General features: G+C 42.1%; 1 protein-coding gene across 2 annotated transcripts; it reads right to left on the bottom strand.

Annotated features, from left to right (window-relative positions):
* Positions 1–301: 301 nt before the first annotated feature.
* On the bottom strand, positions 302–19,907 carry NARS1 (asparaginyl-tRNA synthetase 1). Of its 2 annotated transcripts, none has more exons than XM_012446451.2 (15): positions 19,784–19,907; positions 18,043–18,125; positions 15,189–15,254; positions 14,999–15,091; positions 14,829–14,918; positions 13,953–14,031; positions 11,471–11,541; positions 9,215–9,301; positions 6,628–6,849; positions 6,318–6,517; positions 5,803–5,938; positions 5,035–5,148; positions 2,439–2,570; positions 1,988–2,119; positions 302–1,418 (listed from the first exon to the last, which is right to left on the bottom strand). In XM_012446451.2, exons 1-15 carry the CDS (start codon positions 19,791–19,793, stop codon positions 1,287–1,289), a joined length of 1,647 nt encoding a protein of 548 aa, XP_012301874.1. In that variant the 5' UTR covers positions 19,794–19,907; the 3' UTR covers positions 302–1,286. The 2 variants fall into 2 exon arrangements, with proteins under 2 accessions (XP_012301874.1, XP_012301875.1); XM_012446452.3 differs by having other exon boundaries at positions 18,043–18,122; positions 19,784–19,892.
* Between the last annotated feature and the right edge of the window lie 121 nt (positions 19,908–20,028).

Raw genomic sequence — 20,028 nt, 5'->3', positions numbered from 1 at the left:
TTACAGGCGTGAGCCACTGTGCCCAGCCTAAATGCCTCATTTCTACCTGTCATTTCCCTTAATTGCAAAACAGGATAAAAGCTAATGTGTTCAAAAGTAACACGAAAGATTATAAAAACGATTTAACCAGGACCCACAAATCTAATTTTTTAAAAAAAATTCCTTCTCATTATATTAGTAATATCTACTAAATTTATAAGTACCAAATTTCACATATATATACATCAAAAAAAAAGAATTGCAAAAGCATGAACTAATATGATACAGAGATGTTTAGCTTTAAGAAAATTAAGCCAGCAAGGAGTTTTTACTTGTGTTCATTTATTGACTGCTGGGAGTACAGCTTATTGAGAATACATGACATGCATTTGGGGGAGAAATTAACTGAATCTGAAATGAAGCCATCCAGTAAGTCTGCTGTCAGTTAATAAGGTAGCACAGATTAGATGTAAGGACAGAGTGGTAGCAACTAAAACAGCCACTTACAGTTGTTATTAAGATTCCAGCTGCAAATTCTTTTGGAACTTATTTATTCTTAATTACTTAGGAATTACCAGGAAAGGAAGATCAGTCTGCCTCTTTACCTTAAACTAATGCTAAGAGGGATACTGTGAATCACTGAAGAACTCTCCCCAAAATTATGCTCTTACTTCAACACCTTTAAGGCAATTCTGTTTTAACAAATTCTTCCATATCAATTATTATGCCTCAGACTTATAAGCAGCTATGCAGCCTGAGAAAAGATTAATAACTGATGCATAAGACTGTATTCATTTGATTCCAGTGCCTACTGCTGAATCATACTGTGGTCTAATATGAGCAAATTTTTATACCATATTGCCAATTTCCCCTCCAAGATTTTTGTTTTAACTCATTGACGCAATAAAATAAATCAAAGAATTCCAGGTACACGTAATAGGACAGAAAGATTAAGTTACTGGAATATCTTAGACCATGATCGAAAACTGCTGAATTACACAGATATAACTTGAATAAAATGATAAACTTGAATGAAGTGAATAAAATGCTGAAATGTATCCCTAACAACAGTTTCATGCCAGGCATTTCCCCCAAATTTTGTAATGGATATCTTCTCTTAAGATGACAACCTTAGTATCACTCGATGTTCAGGTGATTTGGGGTACTTTTTATGGTAGCAGAAAGAAAAAAAGAAAGAGAAAACCCCAATGGAATGAAAAAAGGAAGATTTTGGCTTTTTGTTTTCTTTTTTAAAGAGGCAGCCTGTTTTTTTCATAATCTTTCCCCCACACTTCTGGAGAAATGGGTTATGGCTTGCAGCGCTGGACAAATCGAGGGTATAAGCACACGTCTCGGATGTGATACCTATTCAGAATCCACGTTAAGAATCGTTCCAGGCCCAAGCCATAGCCTCCATGTGGACATGTGCCATATTTTCTCTGTTTAAAAAAAAAAGAGAGAGGAGTAAACACTTAGTTACAAATTTCATCTATCATCTAAAGTAGTTAAAATTTTCCACCGTGAAAGGAGTTAGTTCCCTGTGGTTAAGAATTCAACTATGGCCAGATTTGGTGGCTCATGCCTGTAATCCCAGCACTTAATCTCTATGTCTTCATGAACCATGTGTAAAGAAATAATTTGGTATGAAAAATCAACCAGGGATTAAGTACCACCCTGGAAAGAAGAGATTTTAAAAAACCTTGAAACTAAATCAATGTCTCTTTATAAGAGGATAATGAAGAAGAGTACTAGATACTGGTAGGATCAATTTTTTAAAACTCAGTTGCAATCAACAAGCCAGCCGTTAAACAGGCTTTCAAATGAAATTAAGATATAACTTGGTCAAGACAAAGCTGGCAATATTCACACACCACATTAGTATAACATCGAAACTGAATACAGCTCATTCAAATAGCAAAGTATTTGAATTCTCCCCTTTTAAAAATTTCAATATATACAGAACGATTACCGTGAAAAAATTTTAAGAGTGCTTAAAAAATTGGTTTACCTGATCTGTATACCAGTAATAGGGAGTGGGGTCGATCCCTTCCCTTTTATAACCTGCCAGTATTTCTTCACTATCCCAGATACGCATTGAGCCTCCCACAATCTCACCAACATTGGGCATCAACACGTCGACCTTTAAATATAAGCAAAAGAAGATACACAATTACTATCAAGTGATCAGACACAGCACTGCTGTAGAGTTTGAATGAATATTACAATTAAGCTCTGAGGGCTAAAGAAGGCACTATGATTATGTAATATTCAAATATTTACATTTCTCTAATTTAACAAAGCATGTCAACCCCAATCAGGAGAGGGGGAACAACCCAACGTCTTTAAATATTGTCATTTAGATAATGAAATATGTGCCACAAGCTGTATCTGATTCCAGATGACAGTCCGTACCCCCTTGAAAAGCAAAATTATTAATACTCTTTGAAACAGAAACTGACAGATTCAGTAAGACCGGGATCCTCAGGACATCGTTGCATGTAGAAGGACTTGATCTCCACAGGAAATCGACACAGCAAGATTGGTTCATTAATGGTGTCTGTCATCAGTCTCTCAGGAGCTTCTGGGATATCCTGAGGTTAAACAAGATTTCATTAACATTTACAACTTGAATGGCAACAAGATAGAAGCAGCTCCTTCATCCTGTACCAGTCCTTCCTCCTATCAATTCAACAGAGTACCTTTAACTCACACACATTTGTGTAAAGAATAATTTCTTTCAAAAAGAAATAAACATATTCTTAAAACTCAGTTATTTAATGAACTGTAAAAGATCTGCCTCCCTTTACAGCATAACTCAAGCACCATGCTGTTTGATGAAGCAAAATCAAAAAAACAAAAACAAAAGCCAACTCCAAGTTGTGACTAGACACAGCTCAGTATATTTCTCAGTGGCCTGTTTTGTCTAGCTCTGAAGCGAATGAGGTCCACTTAGTCCCATAAGGCATAAGGTAATCATGAATGCTCCAGAACATCATTGATCTACACAGAGTATATTACTAATGACACTAATCTTTAAACTCTCCTCTTATCTGCCCTTCTTTCCTGTTGTAATCAATCACTTATGTCTCTGATGACAGAAAGACACAATCCTAAGACAAATAACCAATGTCAAACTGCTAAGTGTAACCATATCTGGAGCTCTCTCTCAAAACATCCTTCTGTACCACACATAAATTAAAGTTAACAGATAGATAGATAAGCTCAAATGGAAAACTCTTGTTCCAGTAAAAACGGATTGAGAACTGGAGAAGACTCATAGATTTGTTTAATGGAAGAAGTGAAATGGAGGTAGCAATCACCCAGCACACCTGTTTTCAAGCTCCAGGCGATGAGAGGGAGAGCTCTAGTTTCTCAGTTTGCATCCGCTTTACACAGCGGGGTTCTGCATAAGATTTAGTTAGGGGAAACCCTGTCTAAGGCCTGAGGACCACGTATCTACTCTAGTGTCCTCATGTGTATGGAATGATAGCAATGTATAGTAAATGCTGACAGGCTCCCTGTGCCATGGTCCTGGCTAAGCATTTAGTTCCTGTAGTCACCACAATCTTGCAAAACAGATGTTACTTCCAAGGTAGAGATAAGGAACCTGAGAGAGGGGCCAGTGGCCTTCAGTTATATAGCACAAAAGAAAAGAGGTGGGAGCTAAGCCCACCTGAGGGAAACTTCTGACTCCACAGCTTGTGTAATCCACTCAACCACATGATTTTACTAACAGGTCCACTAAAAGTACTCAAGTTCTCAATATAAAATTCTGTTATTACACATCATAGACTGAATCCACAGGCTGGGCACAGTGTGGCTCACACCTATAATCTCAACACTTTGGGAGGCAGAGGTGAGAGGATTGCTTGAGGTCAGGAGTTGGACCAGCCCAGTCAACACAGCAATACCTCCATCTTGTTAAAAGCAAACAACCGAAATCACAAAAGCAGTAAGGGTGCTTTATACAGACCTAGTATATTGTTTTCGCCTCTCTATTAATTCCATCTAAAACCCAAAACTAGTTAGCAGTAGCTACTCACATTTCAACTGTAAAACAATTTAGATGTGCAAATATTATGTAAGTAATGGTTAAATGCACAGGGAAGATGGCCTACCATAGTGTTGAAAACGAGCCTGATGCAGTGGCTCATGCCTGTAATCCCAACACTTTGCGGGGCCGGGGTGGGAGGACTGCTTGAGCCAAGGAGTTTGAGACCAGCCTTGGCAACACAGGGAGACACCATCTCTACAAATAATAAAAAATTAGCTGGGCATGGTGGCTCACACCTGTAATCCCGACACTTTTGGAGGCTGAGGAAGGATGATCACTTGAACTCTGAAGTTCAAGGTTGTAGCGAGCTGTGATAGCACCACTGCACTGCAGCCTGAACGAAAGATGAAGACACTGTTCCAAAGAAAGAAAATTTGCAACCCAAGTGCATGCTGGGAGAGTGGTTCTCAGGCAAAACCGAAATGCCGTTTATCTGGGGCACTCACTCAGCTTCCTTCTCCACAAAGACCTTTTCTCTTGATTTTGCATTTTAACCAATGGCTATCTTCTTTCTCACCATCCACATTAAGGAGTTTTAAATCACTGTTTTGGGGGAGGGGATGAACCTCTTTTTAAAAGCAAAAGATATGCTCTCCAGAAAACCAAAACAAATGTATCTATATACCAACACTTTGCATGTGATTTCAAAGGCTTCACAATCTCTTAAAGCACTCCTGCCAGCCTAGAGAATAAGGAGAGCTTACAAGCTGTGGCCAAGGAAGAACAATGAAGGAAGGGGGAAGAGGCAAAGCATGAGACGTGAAGGCAGCTTAGAAACTCGCTCATACTTACTGGATGCTACCGAACAGGCACTGTCCTGACGTGGACTCTACATCTGTTAACTCAGCGGATCTGCAGGCAACCCCATGAAGCAGGTTCTGCTGTTACCATTTATTTGAGGACAGGCAGACGCCACCTGCATTACTAGTTCATTAACCAGAAGAAGAGAACCACTGAAGCCCAATCCCACCTTGGAAACAATGAGAGAAAGGAATACATACTTCTCCAAATTCATAGAAAGTTCCATCTTCTTTCTTTATATCGTGTTCTTTTAGCCACACGATAGCATCTGAATAGTTCATCCGTTTGAAAGGGCGTTTGGGGGCCTTAAAGTTCTATAGTAGAAAGGAAAACTACAATGTATGCATATATATATACACATTAACACTACAATTTCCATTTAAGAAAACTATTCACCATTATTATAAAATATCACTTCAGTCAAGTGTGGTGGCTCATGCCTGTAATCCCAGCACTTTGGGAGGCCGAGGTAGGCAGATCACTTGAGGTCAGGAGTTTGAGATCAGCCTGGACAACATGGTGAAACCCCATCTCTACTAAACAACAAAAATTAGCCGTGGGTGGTGGCAAGTGCCTGTAATTCCAGCTACTTGGGGAGGTGAGGCAGGAGATTGCTTGAACCTGGGAGGTGGAGGTTGCAGTGAGCTGAGATCACGCCACTGCACTCCAGCCTGGGCAACGAAGCAAGACTCCATCAAAAAAAAAAAGAAAAAAATATATCTATATAACTTCAGACTAGAAAACTATGTAGATATTCGTAAAAATGGAAAACATATAAGCCTCTTCTTATATAAGTTAAAACATTATAAAATTATTGACAATGACTAATATCAATGTCTAGTCTTCAAAATAATTAGTCACTTATTTCAGCTCACCAAGCCATCAAATCTACAAACACTGACGGTGAAGACTTCATTGCCTTCCAAAAAAGGACTGTGACTTTTTCTTTCCATAAACCCTGTACCTACCGGGTTGAGTTCATGCACTATGCTGGCTACAGGTGACTTCAGTACTCGGTCTACCACATCACAGACCAAGTCCTCCAGCCGGTTCAGGAGGTCCTCAAAGCTCAGGAAAGGACACTCGGCTTCCACGTGAGTGTACCTGAAGAATGAGACACTAGCTCAGTGCTGCTTTGCTCCTGCACTGTTTTCTCTCCAGCAAGGCTTTTAACGTTGGTAAACTGTCAATAAAATTCCAACACTGCTACGAATTCCCAACTTTGCAAATTAGTTGTGGACTCCTCTCTTCTCCACGGAGTAGCAGTTTCTTGTTTACTCCTTTAAATGTAAAAGACCAAGTCAAAGTGGAAAAGAGACCTTAGCTTCGATCTAAGGCGGCAAGACTTGGTACCATGTTCTTCTGTTAACCTCTTAATCTATCAGTTATTTTTTTTAAGCATAGACATCATTTACCTACACTAAGATTTCTTCTCTACAAATATTACCTAAAAATAAATAAAAACAAAAAGACAATTTCATACTCAGCCAGATGCCTTCGTGTTCTGGACTGTTCTGCCCGGTATGACTGTGCGATGCAAAAAACATCTCCCAGGGCTGGGAGGCAAGTCTCCAGGTACAACTGAGAGGACTGAGTCAAAAATGCCTCTTCCCCAAAGTAGTCAAGCTTGAAGAGTGTGGAGCCACCTTCTACTTGTGTTTGCACTAATGTTGGAGGAGCAACCTGTTCAAATGCAAAGAAAGAGTCAATCAATACCTATCGTGAGCACCGCCATTCAAGTTTCAAAACGGCAAAAATGTACTGTTTGCAAAAGCTGACGAACGCATACTTACTTCACAGTACCCCCTATCAAAGAAGTGATCTCTAAAGCACCTGGTGATCATGGATCGTGCTCTGAAGATTTTGGACATGTTTTCTCCTCGGAGCATCATGTGTCTGTTGTTGAGCTGGACGTCAACGTCAGACTCCTCATTGATCAAGTTGTCAGCTCCTCCAGCAGGGGCCAAGCCAATGAGTTCCCAGAAGTCACAACTCAGCTCATGGCCACCTGGAGCCTGCATTTTTTAAAAGTGGTGTCCAGAGAAAGAGAGAGGGAAAAGGAAATAAAAAGTTAACAGTATTGAGAGGATTTTAATTTATGTCAAAAGTTTTGGTAAGCTGAGATTTTTAAGAACCTCATAATTCTTAGCCTTACCCTTCTAAAAATAGACCCAATAGTTGAGTTTTATATTGATATTTTTATGAACATTCTCTTTGGAAAAATACACATTCACATACACACAACTATCTCTTTTTTTTTTGAGATGGAGTCTCGCTCTGCTGCCCAGGCTGGAGTACAGTGGCACAATCTTGGCCAACCTCCACCTCCCAAATAGCTGCCTCAGCCTCCCATATAGCTGGGACTACAGGTGCCCACCACCGTGCCCAGCTGATTTTTGTATATTTAGTAGAGTAGGGTTTCACCATGTTGGCAAAGCTGATCTTGAACTCCTGACCTCAGGTGATGCCTCAACCTCCGAAAGTGCTGAGATTACAGGTGTGAGCCACCACACCCTGCCACAAATATCTTTTTTTTGAGATGGAGTTTCACTCTTGTCCAGACTAGAATGCAATGGCACAATCTCGTCTCACTGCAACCTCTGCCTCCCGGGTTCAAGCAATTCTCCTGCCTCAACCTCCCGAGTAGCTGGGATTACAGGAATGCACCACCATGCCGGGTCAATTTGGTATTTTTAGTAGAGATGGGTTTCTCCATGTTGGTCAAGCTGGTCTCAAATTCCAACCTCAGGTGATGTGCCTGCCTCAGCCTCCCAAAATGCTGGGATTATAGGCATGAACCAATGCGCCCAAACACAAATATCTTTTAAAAATAGAAATGCACAGGCCAGACGTGGTGACTCATGCCTGTAATTCCAGCACTTTGGGAGGCTGAGGCGGGCAGATAATTTAAGGTCAGGAGTTTGAGACCAGCCTGGTAAACATGGTGAAACCCCTTCTCTACCAAAAATATAAAAATTAGCCAGGCGTGGTAGCAGGCACCTATAATCCCAGCTACTCGGGAAGCTGAGGCATGAGAATCACTTTTACCCGGGAGGAGACTGCAGTAAGCTGAAACTGCGCCACTGCACTCCAGCCTAAGCAAAGAGAGTGAGACTTAGTCTTAAAAAAAAAAAAAAAAAGAAGAAAAGAACAAAAGAAAAGGCAGGGTGCGGTGGCTCACGCCTGTAATCCCAACACTTTGGGAGGCCAAGGCAGGCGGATCACAAGGTCATGAGTTCGAGACCAGCCTGGCCAACATGGTAAAATCCCGTCTCTACTAAAGAGACAAAAAATTAGCCAGGCGTGGTAGCTCGTGCCTGTAATCCCAGCTACTCAGGAGGCTGAGGCAGGAGAATCACTTGAACTGGGAGGCAGAGGTTGTAGTGAGCCAAGATCGCGCCATTGCACTCCAGCTTTTGAGAAAACTCTTGTCTGAAACAAAACAAAACAAAACAAAAAAGAGGCTCTAAAATTCTATTAAGGAAGTTTCAGTTTTAGTCTACAATTCTCCAAAAATTTTTAGGTGAGTTGTTAAGTTTTTGTTTCCATGTGGCCATAAAGTAATTCAAATATCTATAGCACAGTGGCTGTATTATATCCCATAAGGATGATTCAGGAATTCTGTAAGGCTGGAAATCATTGTATTCATTTTATCACATGAGCTGTATAGTGTACATATTTCACCGGAAAAGGGACACTGAATTTGGCATGTACTTCACATTTATTGTAATTACATGCTGGGATGGTTAATATTAAGTGAGGACTTGATTGGAATGAAGGATACAAAGTATTTTCTGGGTGTATCTGGGTGTTGCCAGAGGAGATTAACATTATCTTCCAGTCAGTGGTCTGGGAGAGGCAGATCCACCCTCAGTGTGGGTGGGTATCACCTACTCGGCTGCCAGCATGGCTAAAAAAAGCAGGAGGAAGAAGGTGGAAGGGCAGACTTGCTGAGTCTTCCGGCCTTCATCTTTCTCCCGTGCAGGATGCTTCCCGTCATCGAACACCAGACTCCAAGTTCTTCAGCCTTTGGACTCTTGGACTTACACCAGTGCTTTGCCAGGGGCTCTCTGGCCTTTGGCCACAGACTGAAGGCTGCCCTGTCGGCTTCCCTACTTTTGAGACTTTTGAACTTGGACCCAGCCTCTACTGGCTTCCTTGCCCCACAGCTTGCAGACGGCCTATTGTGGGACTTCATCTTGTAATCATGTGAGTCAGTTCTCCTTAATAAACTCCCTCTCATATACACATATATCCTATTAGCTCTGTCCCTCTGAAGAACCCTAATACTTATGCCAAACACCAAAGATCCAAAGACACTGGAAAACAAACCAATAAACAAACTATGCATTCACCCAGTGTGAAACTCAGTCCACTCACCTGTTTGCCCTTTGGGGTAAGATTCAGCGTTCCATACACTGCAACGCTACTCTCCGTGGACAAGAGTACTCCATTGTAGCACAGACACTATAAAAAGGTCAAAGTTCAAATTTATTCACATTGCTTTAAAAATTCTACCATATAGAAAGTTAAAGGGATTATTTACAAACAAGTTATTGGGTCAAATACTAGTAAAATAGATGGCCACCGATTCTTAATATTAAAGAATAGCTATTTTTGTGGAAGACAGGTTTATCTATATATACACATATAAATGTAAATACACACTTTACATATATACATATGCATAAATGACCCACCTCACTTAAAATATCTGGACAGTTTATTTATTTATTTTAAATCCAGACTATTAAAATAACACACAAGTTGGGCACAGTGGCTCACGCCTATAATCCCAACAGTTTTGGAGGCCAAGGTGTGAGGCTCACTCGAGCCCTGGAATTCAAGACCAGCCTGGACAACGTAGGGAGAGCTAAATAAAAATTAGCTGGGTGTGATGGTTCTCACCTACAGTCCTACTTGGGAGGCTGAGCGGGGAGAACTATTTGGGCCTGGGAAGTCAAGGCTACAATGAGCTATGATGATGCCACTACACTCTTTGTGAGAAATCCTGTCTCTCAAGAAAACAAACAAACAAACAAAACCATACAGAGCCCATCTACACTATAATCACTTCTTACTAAAGTCATTAGGAAAAAACTGATGGGGAACTTTAAAAGGAAGGAGTCAGGCTGCCAACACCTGAACCCACTAGTCATAAAAAAGACAACCAGCTGGGTGCGGTGGCTCACACCTGTAATCTCAGTACTTTGGGAGGCCAAGGTGGGTGGATCACCTGAGGTCAGGAGTTCATGACCAGCCTGGCCAACAAGGCGAAACCCCATCTCTACTAAAAGTACAAAAATTAGCTGGGCATGGTGGCACGCACCTGTACTCCCAGCTACTCAGGAGGCTGAGGCAGGAGAATGGCTTGAACCTGGGAGGCGGAGGTTGCAGTGAGCTAAGACTGCGCCACTGCACTCCAGCCTGGGTGACAGAGCGAGACTCCATCTCAAAAAATAATTAAAAAAAAAAAGACAAGCCTCTGGATGTGATGCACATGATGCAACTAAAAGAACACAGCTTTGCCCATGAAGTAGTTGTGTCAAAAACCTGAACCCAATCAGACCTAACCTCCAATTTATAAACAATACAGAGACTAGAAGAACAAGCTAAAGGACACCACAAGGATGCAAACAACCAAATCCAGAATGTGAGCAGTTCCACAGGACAATCCACTAGGGTTTTCCCAACAAATGCACAGTAATGGGGGAGGGGGGCCAGGTAAAAGAAAAGAGAATGCAAAGGGAGCAGAGTTATAGATTAAAGAAAATTCCAAAGTCATATCACTAAATGCAGCATGTTAATCTTGTTAGGATCCTCATTCAAATCAATCAACTATAAAAAGGCATTATGAACTGATAACAAGAATCTGGATATTAGATCATATTTAGTAGCTGGTATGAATTTGGTGGAGGGTATGATAATAGTTAAGTGACTACATTATTTTTCCTTCGTTCTTTTTTCTTTTTTTTTTTTAAGACAAAGTTTCCCTCTGCTGCCCAGGCTGGAGGGTGGTGGTGTCATCTTGGCTCACTACAACCTCTGCCTCCCTGGCTCAAGCCCCCACCTCAGCCTCCCGAGTAGCTAAGACTACAGTTATGCACCACCACGCCTGGCTAATTTTTGTATTTTTTGTAGAGCCAGGATTTTACCATGTTGCCCAGGCTGGTCTCAAACTCCTGGGCTCAAGCAATCTACCCACTTCGGCCTCTCAAAGTGTTGAGACTACAGGCATGAGCCACCATGCCCAGCCACATTATTTTTCTTAGTGATGTATAAGCACGGGTATTTCAGTAAAATGATATAATGTCTGAGGGGCAACATCATACCAGGATTAGCCATATTGGTAGTTACAGAAGCTGGGTGATGGGCACTTCAGGATTTTGTATATGGTTCTGTTTTTTAATGTGCTGGAAATTTTCCACAAGAAAAGTTTTCTCCCTCTAGCCTTACTAAGGTATAATAAACAAATAAAAATTGCATGTTTATGATACAATGTGATGTTCTGATATATTCATTGTCAACATAATAAAAATTTTAAATAAATGTATACAGATTCTAGAATTCCCAGAACAATAAAGGAATCTACTAAAAACATCTAATTTTCAGGCATAAATAAGGGGAAATATTTACCAACTCATCCGCCAAGACACACTGAAGAAAACCTGTTCCATCTCGCAACACCAGAAACATTAAATTCTTTCCTAAAAATGAGAAATAATAATTTAGGCAGACTGTTCTCAAATTATGAAAACCAGATTAGTTTTTCATAATTTTTTTTTTTAAGATAGGGTCTCACTTGTCACCCAGGCTAGAGTGCAACAGCACAATCACAGCTCACTGAAGCCTCCACCTCCTGGGCTCAAACAAACCTCCCACCTTACCCTCCCAGGCAGCTGGGGTTACAGGCACATGCCATCACACCTGGCTAATTATTTTGTAGTGACTGGGGTCTCACCGTGTTGCCCAGGCTGGTCTCAAGCTCCTGGGCGCAAGCAATCCTCCTACCTCAGCCTCCCAAACTGTTGAGATTACAGGTGTGAGCCACTGCACCCAGCATGATTTAATCTTATCTAAAGAAAACTCCAAGGTTAAACATTGGAAGTTCACACCTCCCACATGGCTCCCTTCCCTGGAAGTACCCACCGGTAATACCATTACTAAGTATTTGTAAAATACTTTATTTTCATTGTATTGGACTTTCAAATCATACATGATCCCCAAGATCCACACAACCAGGGAAAAGCAAGACAGAAGGCAACACGAGTTAAGAGACTGCGGCTTATCCACCCTTGAATCCCCTGCAATGTGTGGCACAGCACTGTGCACTCAGTGGGTGATGCATAAATGTTCTTGAACAAAATCACTTTTCCTTATTTATATCCCAAAGGTTCTTCACTGAGATCTACTTAAAACATTTCATTTGTATTTTTTGCCCCCTCCCTCACTTTTTTTTGAGATGGAGGTTCACTTTTGTCACCCAGGTTGGAGTACAATGGCACGACCTTGGCTCACTGCAACCTCCGCCTCCTGGGTTCAAGCAATTCTCCAGCCTCAGCCTCCCAAGTACCTGGGATTACAGGCGCCAGCCATTATGTGCAGCTAAATTTTTTTTTTTTATTCTGGGATGGAGTCTCGCTCTGTTGCCCAGGCTGGAGTGCAGTGGCGTGATCTTGGCTCACTTCAACCTCTACCACCCGGGGTTGACGTGATTCTCTTACCTCAGTCTCCCGAGTAGCTGGGACTACAGGTGCCTGCCACCACGCCCAGCTAATTTTTGTACTTTATTAGTAGAGATGAGGTTTCATCACAATGGCCAGGCTGGTCTCAAACTCCTGACCTTGTGATCCACCCACCTCGGCCTCCCAAAGTGCTGAGATTACAGGTGTGAGCCACCACACCTGGCTGGTCCTACTTTTTAATAAAAGATTTGCTAATCCCTGATAATAAATAGTAAAAGTAATGTTTATATGTTTAAAAATATATAATAATAATAAAAAGGGAAAGAGAAAACAAAATGTCAGAACCAAGGGAAAATGCAAATATACTGATTATAAGAGTCAAAACTATGGCCAAGTTTCAGACTCGGAGGTAAATTTCCTATAGTAACATACCTTGGTTTTCACTAAATAATTAAAACTCGGCTGGACATGGTGGCTCACACCTGTAATCCCAGCACTTTGGGAGGCCAAGGCAGGCAGATCACGAAGTCAGGAGTTCGAGACCAGCCTGGCCAATATGGTGAGACCCCATCTCTACTAAAAATACAAAAAAAAAAGAAAAAAAAAAAAAAATCCACCGGGCGTGGTGGTGCACGCCTGTAGTCCCAGCTACTCAGGAGGCTGAGGCAGGAGAATCGCTTGAACCTGGGAGGCAGAGGTTGCAGTGAGCTGAGACTGCACCACTGCACTCTGGCCTGGGCAACAGAGTAAGACTCTGTCTCAAAATAATAATTATTATTAAAACTCAATTAGACAAATATTTACTGGACACGTCTTCATCACTGTTAATTGCTAACCATTAAAAAAGCATTTAAAAACTTTTATACTTTCAATAGTCATTTTAAATAAGAACAAATTTAAGATATAAATCACTCTATCTTTTAAAGCCAGGTGAGGTACTACTATGTGTCTGTAATCCCAGCTGCATAGGAGGCTGAGGTGGGAGGATAGCTGGAGGACTTCAAGTCTAGCCAGCATATCAAAAAAAAAGAAAAAAAGAGGGCCGGCCACAGTGACTCATACCTGTAATCCCAGCATTTTAAGAGGCCAAGGCAGGTGGATCACTTGAGGCCAGGAGTTCCAGACCAGCCTGGGCAACATGGTGAAACTTCGTCTCTACTAAAAATGCAAAAATCAGCCAGGTGTGGTGGGAGGTACCTGTAATCCCAGCTACTCAGGATGCTAAGGCAGGAGAATTGCTTGAACCCGGGAGGCAGAGGTTGCAGTGAGCCAAGGCAGTGCCACTACACTCCAGCCTGGGCAACAGAGTGAAACTCTGCCTCAAAAAAAAAAAAAGGGAGAAAATAAAACCCTTGCAAACCTTTGTATGTTTTTCTTCATGTAAGACCAGGGATATTTAAAAATTAAAAAGAAGGAAAAGCTTTGCGATTTACCTTGCCTACGTAGCCTGTGGACCCAGCCAAACACCTTTACTCTTTGGCCTCGATATCCTTCTAACGCATTAATCTTCACCTGTCAAATTGAAATAAATAACATTTGCTCAATAATGTAATTTGTACACACCAATTTTTTCACTAATATTAGACAGATGGTAGTAAAGTGTTAAAAATCACAAATGGTGCAAATTGGGGACAGCCCCGCTACTGCAGGTCAGAACCAAACACATTTCACTCTACTGGAGTGGTTTAAAAGAAACAAACAAACAAAATCCAAGTCTTCTTTTCTTAGTGCAAAACTGGTAATGAGAAACACCCAGAAGAATTTCAGATATTGCTAGATAAAATCAATTAACAAATGAATTGAATTTGTCGTAAGTGGAGCACTTGCTTCCCACAATAGTAACAATCCCGGTCCACATGGAGCCTTTTCCGTGACCCTATAGTTCTTCAATACCTTCCAGGACTTGGTATCTAAAAAGGCTAGCTTTTGTATGGGGGATGAAGGAGACAGGAGATGAGCAGAGGAAGGGGCTGGTGAATGTAGCCAAAAAAGCCCAGCTCCGTCACTAAAGAAATAATACAAAAATTCATCAGCAATAAGAACTACTGGAAATCTGGCTGGGCGTGGTGGCTCACGAATGTAATCCCAGCACTTTGGGAGGTTGAAGTGGGCAGATCACCTGAGGTCAGGAGTTTGAGACCAGCCTGACCAACATGGTGAAACTTCGTCTCTAAAAAAAATCAAAAAGAAAAAAGAAAAGGGAAGTAAAAACAATGTACAGGAACAAACCATGTGGCATGCCCCTCAAACACAGAAACAATGATCTGACGTAGCAAAGTCCACAGTATTTGAAATGATAAAAAACTTACACATTTTGGCTCTGGGAGACTTGGATCGTTTTTAATGGTAATCTTCTTGGCTTCTTCCAGGTTCTTTTCTCTTCGTAAATTATCTTCTGCCTAATTTTAATGACAAAGCAGTTTGTTAACATGGTTTCCAGAGTTCTAGCAATGTTCACGGTGGCAAGTTCAGGACTCACCTCTTTCTTATCCCGGGAGTCACTCTTCATTTGTTCCCTATGCCACATCTTTTTAATGTTCTTCATCTGTGATTTAGAAATAACATCCCACCTCTAGAGAAATAATCAGATATTTATTATCAAGACCTTTGTGTCATGATGAAAATTTATTCCCAAAATATAATTCCATAAAGTTCTTGGTTTACTCTACCTCATTTTCTTTTTGTGAATCTACGTAAATGGTAGGAAATGGTTCTTTTCCAACTGTCATCAAAGCCTTGGGTAGGGAGGGAGAAAAAAGACAGTTCTTGAACATTGTACAATACTTAAAATCAAAATAACATCTCAAGTGTAAGGCAACTTAAACAATCTAACCATAAGTACACAAGAGCCAAAAGTTGATGTTGGCAGAGTGACTGGTTGAACACTTAAGCAGCACACTGGTTACAACTGAAGCTTTGAGGTCCTCTCACAAACAATTCCAAGTTCCAAGTTCAGGTATGCACTGAACAGTTCAGCTATTCCAAGTTCAGGTACACGCTATACAGTTCCCCAGGACAGGCAGACTACAAGCAACAGATCTTAAGTGGCTGAAGCCACCAGCACAGGTACGCAGGCAACAGAAGAGACACCTGATAGCAAAAGCCAACTTCAAGTGACATCTAAAAGGTTAGTCCTCTGTGAGAAATCAGGTAAGTCTCAGGCATTTTTGAAACTTTCAACAAAACAATGGCCAGGGACACAAAAAGCTAAGCTCATTTAATCTGAAAAATTCCCGAATGTAGAATACTTCTTTTCCCCAATGGGATATATTAGGCATTGCTGTGTTACACATCATTTAATAGTTTATCATTTGTGGTTTCAAAAAAATAGCTGAAAATATATAAAAGACGGATATTTTAAAGCCTCAAATATTCTTTCAAAATCTCTCCCAAGCTATTAAATCAAACAATAAATGCAATGAATTATTCTCTTGTTGCAAGATCTGAAGCCTAGAAAAACTGACTTTTTCTCAGGTCAATGACTGCTGCAGAGAGGGAGGGAACCTGGATCTTTTGAAAACATCCAAGAGGTCATCCTTTTAACAACTAGACATTGTAAGAATACATGTAGGTCATTCAGAATTCATTTACTTCCTGACAGTCTGTACTGATCCCTCCTTCTGTATCACTGAAATTGAAAGAGCCAACGTTTCCAAATCAGAATGCTACACTTTTGTTAGCAGTGACATTCTGCAGATGTTCATCCACAGCGTTGTCAGTTTTGGGAAGCCGCAACGAGGCACCCGACAATCCAGAAATGAAAGACTTTCCCGTAAGTTAAAAAGTAAAACCCAGCCAAGTGTGGTGGCTCACGCCTGTAACCCCAGCACTTTGGGAGGCCAAGACAGGAGGACTGCTTAAGCCCAGGAGTTTAAGACCAGCCTGGAAAGCTGAGGTGGGAGGATGATTTAAGCCCAGGAGGTTGAAGTTACAGTGAGCCATGACTGTGCTACTACACTCCAGCCTGGATAACAAAGTAAGATCCCATCTCAGGGGGAAAAAAAATTAAATTAAAAACAAGTACCCATGTATGACACACTAAAGTATAACCATATGGTATGATCTTAAAAGAGGAGAATGCTCCCAGGTTAGGAGGACTTGATAGTAACTATAAATGTGGTAACATAGTTAACAAAAAAAGGGGAAGCACAGAAAAGGGAGTGTCAAGGCACTGCTTTTCCAAGTACGATTCAAGACAAGAACTTTTTGTTGTTGTTGTTGCTGAGGCTGCAGTGCAGTGGCGCAATCACGGCTCACTGCAGCCTCAACCTCCTGGGCTCAAGTAATCCCCCCATCTCAGTCTCCCCAGTAGCTAGGACCACAGGTGCATACCACCATGCCTAGCTAATTTAAAAAAAAATTTTTTTTGTAGTTGGCTAGATGCAGTGGCTCACTCCTATAATCCCAGGACTTTGGGAGGCCTGGGCAACAGAAGGAAATGTCTCTATTTTTTAAATTAATTAAATTTTTAAGAAGTTAAATTTTTTTGTAGAGATGAATGAAGGTCTTACTATGTTGCCCAGGCTGTCCTCAAACTCCTGGGCTCAAGAAATCCTCCAGCCTCAGCCTCCAAGTGCTGGGATTACAGACATGAGGCACCAAAGCCCAGACCCAAGGAAGGAACTTTTAACCATCTTCCTTATGTGGCAGTTGTAGTCAATGGATTCTAGCATATAAGTTCAACAGCTAAGTCCATGGTCTATTTTAAGCAGGTTGTCTTATGCTACACTTTGTAATTCAGGCTAGAGTGCAGTGGTGCAATCACGGCTCACTGCGACTTACCCCTTCCAGGCTAAAGCAATCTTCTCAACTCAGGTCCGGAGTAGCTGGGAGTACAGGCACACACCACCATGCCCAGCTAATTTTATGTATTTTGTAGAGATAGGATTTCACCAAGTTGCCCCAACTGGTCTCAAACTCCTGGGCTGAAGTGATCCACCTGCCCGGCCTCCCAAAGTGTTAGGATTACAGGCATGAGCCACTGCACCTGGCCTGAGTCCAAGCTCTTGACAAACCCCTTTGAGAATGTGCTAAATTCATTAGAAAATTCTAGATCCTGAGAAATAATAGCACATTAATAGATTGGTATTCTAGCTTCAAGACTCATGAGTCAGCTCTGACAAATGAATCCATTCCCAGTGTGCTAGTATAAACCAGACCTTAAAGTCAAATCTCAGGATCATACTCTGGGCTGTGGTAAATTCACCAAAAGTCCTCTCAGGAGAGGCCCCTGGCCATGAGCTCAGTTGACTGAGAAAAGGTAACTTTTAGCTTTATAAGAATTGAAAAACCACTAATCTGACTCACTGGAGAGAAAAATTCCAAGGTGCAACGCCACGTGGTAAGAAAGAAGATTACTTTTTAAACGTTCAAGTTTAGACTTTGATCATCTAACAATCTTAAAGCCATATATATGTATGCATTCCTTACTTTCCCTTTTCTGAAAATTCTCTTTGGAATCTAGTGTTTGACATAAGTCATTAATAAACGCAGTCTCATTTTCCTAATGAGAAGAGACTCTACCTTTAGACCTGTTTTAAATGGCTTCTCCTTGGTTCCATCTCCCGTGGCATCATCGCCCTCTCGTTCAGAGACGTACACCTCTGCTGTTCGAAAAATGAGAGTAATTTACTGGTTTGGCCATTAACTATTAGTCGCCTTACTACTTTATTCATTCTTTTTGCCTTTGTAAACAGAACAAGCATGCTTAGTAAAAATTACTGAGGTCCATAAGAAATTAATATCCTAATTATTTCCCCACTCTCACATTTCAGTAACATCCATCTCATAAAAACATTAGTTAAAAATCCAGGTTTTCAAAATGAACTCTGATCATTTTAATTCGTGATATTTATTCTATCTACCTGGGCACCCAAAAATAAAACAAGGGCTTTGAAGTTGGTCAGACGTATGCTGGAATCTAGGATTTTGTACCTTAAAAGGCAGGGTGACTCTGGAAAACTTATTTAACTTTTCTGAGCTTATTTCTTCGTCTTTTTGAGACGGAGTCTGGCACCGTCGCCTGGGGTTGAAGGGAATGGCGCAATCTCGGCTCACTGCAACTTCTGCCTCCCGGGTTCAAGTGATTCTCCTGCCTCAGCCTCCCACGTAGCTGGGCTTACGGGCACCTGCCAACACGCCCAGCTAATTTTTTTTTTTTTTTTTTTTTTTTTTTTAGTAGAGATGGGGTTTCACTATGTTGGCCAGGCTGGTCTCAAACTCCTGACCTCGTAATTGGCCTGCCTTGGCCTCCCAAAGTGTTGGGATTACAGGCGTGAGCCACCGAGCCTGGCCACTTATTTCTTTATCTATAAAATAAGAACAACAATACCCATCTCGAAAGGCTGTACTGAGGATGAAATAAAATAACACATACAAATTAGATATCCTAGTGCCAGTTTTTGTAGAGACGGCAAATAAACACTAGCTTCCTCTAGTCTTTAAAGGAAACTGAAACTGAGGTTGGAAAATTTCAGAAGGACTTACAACTAGAAGGTCTGAACAGTAACATCCATTTAAGTCTCCTTTTTTTTTTTTCTTTCTACTATACAGTATGGTCTCTCCGGAAACCTTAATAAAAAATAAGGCTGGGAGAAAAACAACTGGAGGCCGGGCGCGGTGGCTGACGCCTTGTAATCCCAGCACTGTGGGAGGCTGAGGTGGGCGGATAACCCGAGGTCAGGAATTTGAGACCAGCCTGACCAACATGGAGAAACCCTGCCTCTACTAAAAATACAAAATTAGCCGGGCGTGGTGGCGCATGCCTGTAATCCCAGCAACTCGGGAGGCTGAGGCAGGAGAACCGCTTGAACCCGGGAGGCGGAGGTTGCGGGGAGCCGAGATCGCGCCATTGCACTCCAGCCTGGGCAACAAGAACGAAACTCCGTCTAAAAAAAAAAGAAAAAAACCCCTGGAATCCTAAAGTCCTTTCCTGACGATCTCTTTGAAGAACTGCAGGAGTGGGGCCTACCCAGCGCCTGAACCCCTCCCAGCGCCTGAGTCTCAGCGCAATAGGGATGTTTCGCAGCGGGGCAAGGGAAGGGCCCGGAGCCGCCGCCATCACAGCCCAGGGGAACCAGGGGCTCGGGGAAGCCCGGCCCGGCTTTTCAAATCCGGGACCCAGCGAGGGCCAGGACCCTCCCTGCAGTTGGACCTCAAACATTGGCGGCCTCTGGCAGGCACTAAGGAAAGCGCCGGAACCGAGCTGAAGCAGAGTTCCTACCCCAGGCAGGGAACACCGCGCCATACACCAAGCCTTACCCACCTAGCACCATGCCTGCAGTGGCCGTGATCACCTCCAAGGACAGAGACACAACACCGCCACCGCCTCAGCACTCCAACACGCACCAGCGGTTTCCGCCCCAGGGGCGTTGCATCAGACAGCTTAGGGCAGAGGGCGCCCACGTGAGTTAGCTGAGCGCCGCGGCGCCATTGGTTACGAGAGGTGGGCGAGCGGCGCCGGAGCCGCCATCTTTGGTGAGGGCAGAGGGTAACTTCCAGGTCCGAAGA

Source organism: Aotus nancymaae, unplaced genomic scaffold (genome assembly GCF_030222135.1).
Source record: "Aotus nancymaae isolate 86718 unplaced genomic scaffold, 86718_ANA_hifiasm-v0.15.2.pri h1tg000020l, whole genome shotgun sequence".
Classification (NCBI taxonomy): Eukaryota; Metazoa; Chordata; class Mammalia; order Primates; family Aotidae; genus Aotus; species Aotus nancymaae.
Note: the sequence above shows the minus strand (reverse complement) of the source record. Positions and strands in the feature narration are given on the sequence as shown.

What these genes read in the sequence shown, in the direction of transcription:
- NARS1 (XM_012446451.2), bottom strand. An exon ending in CATTTAAAACAGGTCTAAAG is followed by an intron (nt 15,255 to 18,042) that starts GTAGAGTCTCTT and finishes TCCCTACCCAAG; the next exon opens with GCTTTGATGACAGTTGGAAA. An exon ending in CCACAGGCTACGTAGGCAAG is followed by an intron (nt 11,542 to 13,952) that starts GTAAATCGCAAA and finishes TCTCATTTTTAG; the next exon opens with GAAAGAATTTAATGTTTCTG.